Source organism: Fringilla coelebs (assembly GCF_963513975.1).
Source record: "Fringilla coelebs genome assembly, chromosome: 13".
NCBI lineage: Eukaryota > Metazoa > Chordata > Aves > Passeriformes > Fringillidae > Fringilla > Fringilla coelebs.
The window spans coordinates 13,430,176-13,438,151 of record NC_140039.1 but is presented as its reverse complement, the minus strand read 5'-3'; the positions used below and the strand labels follow the sequence as shown (position 1 = coordinate 13,438,151).

General features: G+C 68.8%; 2 protein-coding genes across 4 annotated transcripts; one reads left to right on the top strand and one right to left on the bottom strand.

Moving 5' to 3' along the window:
- PRRT3 (proline rich transmembrane protein 3) lies at window positions 1–4,484 on the top strand. The gene is made up of 4 exons (XM_084214651.1): window positions 1–19; window positions 855–1,975; window positions 2,061–2,201; window positions 2,642–4,484. Exons 2-4 carry the CDS (start codon window positions 874–876, stop codon window positions 4,381–4,383), a joined length of 2,985 nt encoding a protein of 994 aa, XP_084070777.1. The 5' UTR covers window positions 1–19; window positions 855–873; the 3' UTR covers window positions 4,384–4,484.
- Window positions 4,485–4,626: 142 nt separating this feature from the next.
- On the bottom strand, window positions 4,627–7,792 carry CRELD1 (cysteine rich with EGF like domains 1). 3 transcript variants are annotated; one of them, XM_084214677.1, is made up of 10 exons: window positions 7,604–7,792; window positions 7,055–7,137; window positions 6,866–6,976; window positions 6,691–6,782; window positions 6,418–6,594; window positions 6,236–6,331; window positions 6,063–6,146; window positions 5,854–5,949; window positions 5,627–5,770; window positions 4,627–5,522 (listed from the first exon to the last, which is right to left on the bottom strand). In XM_084214677.1, the coding sequence occupies exons 1-10, from the start codon at window positions 7,784–7,786 to the stop codon at window positions 5,302–5,304; spliced, it is 1,287 nt and encodes a 428-aa protein (XP_084070803.1). In that variant the 5' UTR covers window positions 7,787–7,792; the 3' UTR covers window positions 4,627–5,301. The 3 variants fall into 3 exon arrangements, with proteins under 3 accessions (XP_084070803.1, XP_084070805.1, XP_084070804.1); XM_084214679.1 differs by having other exon boundaries at window positions 4,627–5,132; XM_084214678.1 differs by having other exon boundaries at window positions 7,548–7,616.
- Between the last annotated feature and the right edge of the window lie 184 nt (window positions 7,793–7,976).

The window sequence follows — 7,976 nt, the reverse complement described above, 5'->3', positions numbered from 1 at the left end:
CCGGCACCGGCACCGGCAGGTCAGCGCGGGGGGCTGCGGCTCCCGGGGCACCAGTTCTGGGGCCGCCAGTGCTGCGGCGGGCGGCGGGAGGGGGCTGGCGGCACCGCGGCCCGCGCACCGCGCACCGGGCACCGAGCGGTGGAGCCGGCCCGGCGCGCTGCGGGTGGGGTCGGCGGGATGCGGCGGCCGCACCGGCACCGCTGTGGTCCCGCACCGGCTGTGGTCCCGCACCGGCCGCGGCCCGACTTCCCTGCGCAGCCCCGCCGGTAATCCGCACCGCGCCGCGGGGCCACCGCCGCAGCACCCTGGCGGTCCCGGCCCCGTTCCCGGCCCGGCGGGTCTGAGCCGTGTGTGCGGCGGCAGCGCGGGGCACCGGGCCGAGCATCCCCGCCGGGATGCGGCCGGGACGCGCCAAGGTGAACTGTGCGCGGCGGAGCGGGGCCGCCGGCGGCGGGGACATCGGGCGAGGACACTGGGGATGGAGAACCGGGGAGGGGACACCGAGAGGGACGCCAGGACTGAGCACGGGGAAGGGGACATTAAGGATGGAGCACTAGGAAAAGGACACCGTGGATGTTTGGGGTCGGGGCCACTTAGCACCAAGGACCACCCACACCGGAGACACCGGGATGGGGAACACCAGGGAACACTGGGAAAGGGAAAACTGGGAATGGGGCCACTGGGGATGGGGATAGCTGGGAACAGAGCCCAGGGCTACCCGGGAAGGGACAGGCAGGCCACTGTCTCTCTCCCTGGCAGTGGGTGGCCAAGGGCACAGCAGCATTACGGCCAGCTGCACAAGTTACCTGGGCATCTGCCGCGGATCCTGGCTCACCAGATCCCCATTCCCGCAGGGTCGACTCTGTACTCACCATGGCTGCAGCACAGCTCATCACCTGGGGGATGCTCCTGGCCACCGGAGTCCCTGCCAAAGCCCAGGGGGTGCTGCCGGCAGGGCTGTTCTTAGGTGGGGACTCCTTGCACAGCCCTGCCTGGGCACAGCAGTGGCCAGGCCCATCCCCCACCTGGGAGGCATCGGGGGAGCCGAGCGGTGCCGGGGCCCCAAGGAGTGAACGCTGGGGGGCCAAGCACCCCGTGCACTGGTCCCCGTCGCTGCAGGCAGGGGAGGGCACCACGGCACCCCTGGAGATGGAAACCGCTATGACAGGTGCTGATACCAAGCTCTGGAGGGACGGCAGCACAGTCCCAGCCGTGACAGAGGAGTCGCTTGTTGCCTGGCGCGGGCACGAAGCTGAAGTCCAGGATAGCTTCCTGCCCCAAGGCTCTGCACTGGGTATGCCGGGCCCTAAGGTGACCACGAACAGAGGGGCAGACTCTCCAGGGGCATCCTGGGCAGGGCAGGGCCTCTCCCTGTCCAGGCACAGCGTCTCCAAGACAGTCAGCACCCCCAGCCCTCTGCCAACCGCATCCGCCACTGCCCTGGACCCCACGCTGGCGGCGGGAATGAGGACAGCAGATGCCCACACAGAGGGACACACAGCGGCAGAGGGACACACACCGGTCCCGGGCCTCTCTCAGGATGCCCAACTCACTTCAGCCAGCAGCCAGTCGGTCCCGCCGCGCACAGCCCCTGTCTCCGATCCCACAGGCACAGGGCCGGCCTGGGGTCCCCATGACAGCCCTGGCTCTGTGCAGCTGGTGGGCAGCTGGGAGGACACGGGAGGGCCCCCCAGCCCCTCCCCGGCTTTGCCCAGCTCTGGCCCACGGCTGCGCCACACTGCCCCATCCTGGGGGCTGGCTGAGTCCTGGACTCGAGCCCTCCCTTCCCACCAGCGCAGTACCCGGAGGGCCCCACTCAGCCACGCTACAACCAGCCCCGGCGATGCAGGCTCCCGGGCAGACTCTGGGACTACGAGGCAGCGAGGACCCCAGTCCGTCCCAGGATCTGTCCTCAGGACAGGCCCTGTGCCACCCCCCGCCTCCAGCACGGCCACCCCCGGTACCCCGAGCAGAGGTAGGAGCCAGCACAGTGAGGGGGAACCCCTTGGCGGGGACCAAGCTCCGCAGGTGGCAGCTCCCTTCTCTGCTCTCTCTCGCAGGGCTGCTGCCCGAGGAGGATGTCGGCTCCCCGCAGCAGGTCCGGGGCGCCGTGGGCCCTGTGAGCGTCCCAAATGCCACCGAAACGACCCCACAGCCAACGGCACATCCCACCACGGGGACGCTTGGGACGAGGCACCCAGGTGATACAGGGCTGCGCCCAAGCCCATCCGTTCTGCAGACGCTGTGGGAGCCCATCCCTGGGGCGTCGGGGCTGGCGGGGGGATGGCAGCTATCTTGGGCTGCCCAGCCGGGACACAGTGACACCTTCAATCAGGATTGCCACCTGACAACGGCCCTAATCTACTCCTGCTCGCAGGGATTAGCGCTAAATGCTCGGTGGGTGGGGGCTTCCCCAAGGGGGTGGGGGACGCGACCGGGGTTGTACCACCCTTTGCACAGCGCGTCCTGAGAGAAAACCCCGGGAGGCACCGGTGGAGCATAGCACCAGCCAGCACAGGGCATCCCCCGCTGCAGTGTTGGGGAGCCACATTTGATGCAGCACAGTGCGGGGTGCAGGTGCGGGCGGAGTGGCACCAAGCCCCCCACTTCCCCCGACTGTCCTCCTCCTTCCTACCTGCAGACACACCGGGGACGCAGACCCCAGCCTCCAGCGCTGCGACCCCCTCGGCCACGTGGCGACGGGCAGGGATGACGCCTCAGCCAGTCCCCCGAGATCCATCATCGCCGCAGCCACAGTCCACAGTCCGTGCCCCCCCGGCGCTGGGGGCCAACGCGACCGGGCTGCGCTGGGCCGAGCTGCAGCGCCAGCTGGGCTTCTCTTGGGAGGCCCATGTCTATGGAGTGGCTGCCGTCTTCCTGCTGCTGGCGCTGGGCTGCCTGGCCGGGTTGGCGGGGTCAGCCATCCTGCGCCCCTCACACCTCCTCCACGTTGTGGGGGCCCACGGGCTGCTGCTGGCCGCCTGCCTGCTGCGGGCCACCTTCCTGCTGCTGGATCCCTATGGGGCACGGGGCCGTCTGCCCACTCCGGCACTGCTGCTGCTCAACACGGCCCCTTTCCCCCTGCTGCTCGCCGCCTTTGCCCTCCTGCTCCAGCGGCTGCAGCGCCTGGCTCAGCTTCAGCTGCTACCATCCCGGCTGCGGGGACTGCCAGCGCTGGGGGCTGTGGCTGCCCTGCAGAGTGCGGTGATGGGGGCCGCCGATCTACTGCCTCCTCGGCTGGGGCTCACCGCCGCGCTAGGGCTGCAGGCGCTGGGCTGCGTGGCGGGGGCTCTGCTGCTGCTGGGGGGGCTCTGGGGGTGCTGGCGGGTGCTGCGGGCGCCCTGCGAGGGGCCGGGGCCGCAGCCGGGGGCGCGGGCGCTTCTGGCGGCAGCGGTGGCGGGGCTGCCGGTCTGCGGGCTGCAGCTCTTCAGCGCTGTGTGGCTGCGAGCAGTCCTGGGGCCCCACGGGCGCTTCTCCCGGCCCAGCTGGGCGGCACAGCTCTGGCTGCGGATCGGCGAGGTGGGCACGGCCCTGGCGCTGCTGGCGGCCGCCGCCGAGCCGGTGTGCTGCCGGTGCCGCCGCCGGAGCCCCGCCGGCCACTCCTGCTGGGCCAAGGCACTGCGGTACTTCTGCGCCGGCCGCAAAGCTGAAGCACCCGAATATCCCAACAACTGCTACGACTGGGCTGGGGGCAGCACCGGTGGCACCGGTGCGGAGCGGACACCCGCCAACGACATCTCCAAGAACCTCATCCGCAACCCGGCGGAGCAGCTGCCCCTGCGGGCTCTGAAGGACAGCAACGAGGTCTGGGCAGCTGGCACCGGGATGCCGGGACTCAGCCCCAAGTGCCCTAACATGCTGGCCGCCCGCTCCTGCGCCGTCTTTGAGCAGGGCTCGTCCCCTTCCCTGGGGGAGCTGATCTTCCGCCCGCCGTCCCCCATCGACCTGCGCCGCAGCATCGACCAGGCGCTCTGCCGCCGCCACCTCCTGCACGATGGCCTCTTCGGCCGGCCCCGCCGCGGCTCCGGCTCCTCACTGCACGGCTCCCCTGCCCCTGACAAGACCCCCAGCTTGGGGCGCATGGTGCGCTGCAGCTCGCTCACGGAGCTGCCCGGCCCCCGCCAGCCCCACGGCACCATCACTGTCACTGTCACCGCCTCGGCCAGCTCGCTGGAGAGCAGCTCACTGAAGATCAGCTGGAACCCCTGGCGCCACGGGCTGTCCTCGCCCGACAGCCTGCCCCTGGACGAGGCGCCCAGCCGGGCCCCTCTTCTGGTGCCCGCCGGAGCCCCCGGCTGGGAGCACGAGGGTCCCCGCGCCTTCCCAGCCCTGAGCAAGGCGGTGGACTCCCGCAGCCTCTCCAGCGACACCATTGAGCTCTGAGCCCGGGACAGGCAGATACTGGGGGCGCAGAGAGACGATGTGAGGGTGAGGACACTGAAAGGGTGTGGGGGTCTGATTCTGCGCCCCTGTAGGGCCGGGCAGGGGCGGTTCCATTTGTGCCAAACAAGACAAATAAAAGAGTTTATGCTGGGAGGATGCGGTCCTGTTGGCATGTGAAAGCGGTGGTGGGCAGCAGCACCCCCAGTCCCCATCAATTCCTACCCTGAGCAGCCAAGATGGGTGTGCAGAGCTTTATTTCCTGAGATATGGACACACGGACAGATGGGCACACCCCGACGGACAAACCACGGACAAATGCAATGGCCACACTCATGCATCCAGCAGGGCCCCCTCACCAGCACAGCACCCTGCCAGTGGTGAGGGGCCCCTGGCCCCCAGCCTGGGAGGGGAGATGGGCTCTGCCCAGGGACAGGGGGGCAGCTCTCCCAGCCGCACAGCTCAGGGCATGGGGAGACCCAGCCCCCCACTCTCCCACAGGGAATGGCCTCATGGGAGGGGAGTCCTACAGGGCCAGGAGCCCCAGCCTGGGGGCAGATAGCAGGGTCCCTCCCTCACCTGCCCCTCCACCCCCTCACCTGTCACAATGCCAGGCCTCTCCCTCCTCCAGAGCACGAGGAGCTGGGGGCAGCATGCTGTGCCCCCCACACGATGCTGCACTGCCTGGCATCACCCCTCCATCCAGAGGGGGCAGTGTGGGAGCCCCCGGGATCAGGTACTCCTGGCTCATTCTGCAGGGACAGGGAAAACAAGACCCTATGCTAAGGGGGGCTGGCTGGGGGACGCATGCAGGGCACAGCATCATCTACAGGATGCAGCCTTGGCAGCCAGCCCTGCTTGGGGGAGGCCCTGCACCCCAAGCTGAGTCTGCCCCTCTGCTTGTGCCCAGCAGCTCCAGAGCTATCTGCCCTTCATGAAGCCATCGAGGACACGGTCACTGCGGTCAGAGAGCCAGTAGCCAGCCATGGCAGCCACGGCACCAATGAAGATGGCGGTGAAGACCATGTCACCCTTGGCAGCCAGCGTGGCGAGGGCACAGATCATCACACCAAAGAACATCTGCTGCAGCACCACCACCTCGTCATCAGTCACGTCATCAAAGAAGCCCTTCTCTGGGGCATCTGCATGGACAACACTCGTGGGAGGGCACAGCTAACCAGCAAGAGCCCCCCACCATGTCCCACACCCCCTGCCCAATGTCCCTCTGCACTGCTTTAGGCCATACCAGGGGGCTTGTCCTCCACGCACTGCCCGTCTCGGCGGACGTGGCCTTGGGCACAGACACACCGGTAGCTGCCCTCTGTGTTCTCACACACCTCCTGCACCCCTGTGCACACTGGCTCCTCGGCACTGGCACACTCATCCACGTCTGGGGGTGGAGCCAGGGTTCAGGCAGGGCTTGGGCAGTGAAGAGGGGGCAGTATGGCCGCCCAGTCCACAGGAGGCACTCACCCAGGCACTTGGCTCCATCCCGCCAGTAGCCCTTGTTGCATTTCTTGCAGCGAGCTGGCCCGGCACCCATGCAGCCGATGCAAGCCGTGGAGCAGTCTGCCTCAGGGAAAGGAGCCAGAGTTGCTGCCAGAGCTCCTTCCCAGCCCAGCCAGGGTTGGCTCCAAGCAGGGAAGAGCCACCTGCATGAAAACCCACCACCTCCCCCTGACCTCGGCACTCGTAGGAGCCCTCTGTGTTAACGCAGTACTGGTTGGCTCGGCAATGTGCCATCTCTGTGCCACACTCATCTATATCTGCAGGAGAAACGGGAACAGCCCTGCTGAGCCTCAGCTCCAGGGACGTAGCCCCCATGGCTGTGAGTTCATCCCTGGCCTTCACTCACCGATGCAGCGGTGCTCATGCAGCACCCAACCCCTCTTGCAGCGAAGGCAGCTGGAGTCCTCGGGACCCGTGCAGCGCCCACATGCCTGGTAGCACTCTGCGGGCAGGGAGGGACACGTGGACACAGGCAGGGGGGAGCTGCCTGTACCCAGGCTGGACAGCACCGGCAGAGCCCCCACCTACCAGCACACACGAGGTGGCTCTTGTTCCGCGAGGCCTCATAGTAGCCATCACCGCACTCGGCGCAGAAGGGGCCGCCGTAGCCCGGGCTGCAGACGCAGAGGCCGGTGCCGCGGCGTGTGCCGTCACCATCGCATCGTCCATTGCCGCTGCAGGGCTGCCGGGGCCCACCGGCACAGGCTGCACGGGGAGAGACCAGCTGGCTGGGACAGAGGGCAGCAGCCAGAGGAGCCCCTCCAGCCCCACCAGCACCCCGCTTCCCCCACAGTTACTCACACCGGCAGTCCGGGCCGTAGGTGCCAGGCGGGCAGCAAAGCATCAGCCTGTCCACACACAGCCACTGGAAAAAGTCAGGGTGCTGCTGCTGCCTGGGGAGGGGAAGATACAGCAGTCAGCCCCTGCCATCCTCCTGTGCCCCTTGCCATCCCCCTGTCCCTGTCCCCAGACTCACTCATGGAACCACCACTGCTCCACGTGCTCCTCACTCCGCTCCAGCAGTTGATGACAGGCGAAGTCTGAGGGGGCACAGACACCCTCCAGCACCTCCAGCAGACGGGTCTCACTGCAGAGACACAAGCCAGTGTCGGGTATGACTTCTGCAGCAGCTGGGCTGACCCAGCCCCTCACTGGGGTCACTTACCTGTGCTGGTACTTGGACAGCTTCTCCTCCTCCCAGGCTGTGTTACCCCCACCAAAGCCCTCATGCTCTGTCCGCTCCAGGCCCTGGGTGCATGGGGGAGCGGCAGTGCAGGCATGAAACCCCCCCCACCAATAACCTCTCCAGCCGTAGGGTTCCATGAGACACATCACCTCCAGGGACCTGCCACCCTCTCCCCTCCCCAGAGCCCAGCCATTGTGCCCCTGGGAATGCCATAGGAGTGCTTCCACTTCACCACTGTCCCCCGCAAACCACCCCTCTATCGGGCCCTGTCACCACCCTTATCCCCCCGGTCTGTGATTCCTCTGGGCCCTCCAACCACATCACGCCACGCAGGACCCCCCTCGTCCCTGCTCACTGTCACCTCCAGGCCGTGTCCCCAACGTCTGCCACCCGTGGGCCCCTCCCGCCACTGTCCCCTCGCCCCCAGCTCCCCCCCGAAGCAGCGGCTGTGTCAACCCACACCCCTCGTTACCCCCCGTGTGCCCCTCGCCGCGGCCTCCATCATTCCTGTGCGCCCCCCGCGCGCACCCTGATGAAGCTGTCGGCGAGGCCGCGGCAGGCTCGGCACGGCTCGGCCCCGTCTCGGTGGGGGTCGGGGTCGGCGTGAACGGCCAGTAGGACCCCCCCGAGGAGGGCGGCCCCCAGGAGGGCCCCCCCCAGCCCGGGCCCCCTGCGCCGGGGCGACCGCGGCAGCAGCGGCAGCGGCCCCATCGCCCGCCCGCCCCGCCCACACCACGTGGGCCGCGCCCGCTGACTCAGCGCCCGCCGCCCCCGCCAATGGCCGCGCGCCGCCGCCGCCGCCAGCCCCCCGCTCCCAGCCAATCCGCGCCGCGCCCTGGGCCCGCCCACCCGCGCCTTAAAGGGGCCACGGGCAAAGGCCCGGGGCGGGGGCAGCGTGGAC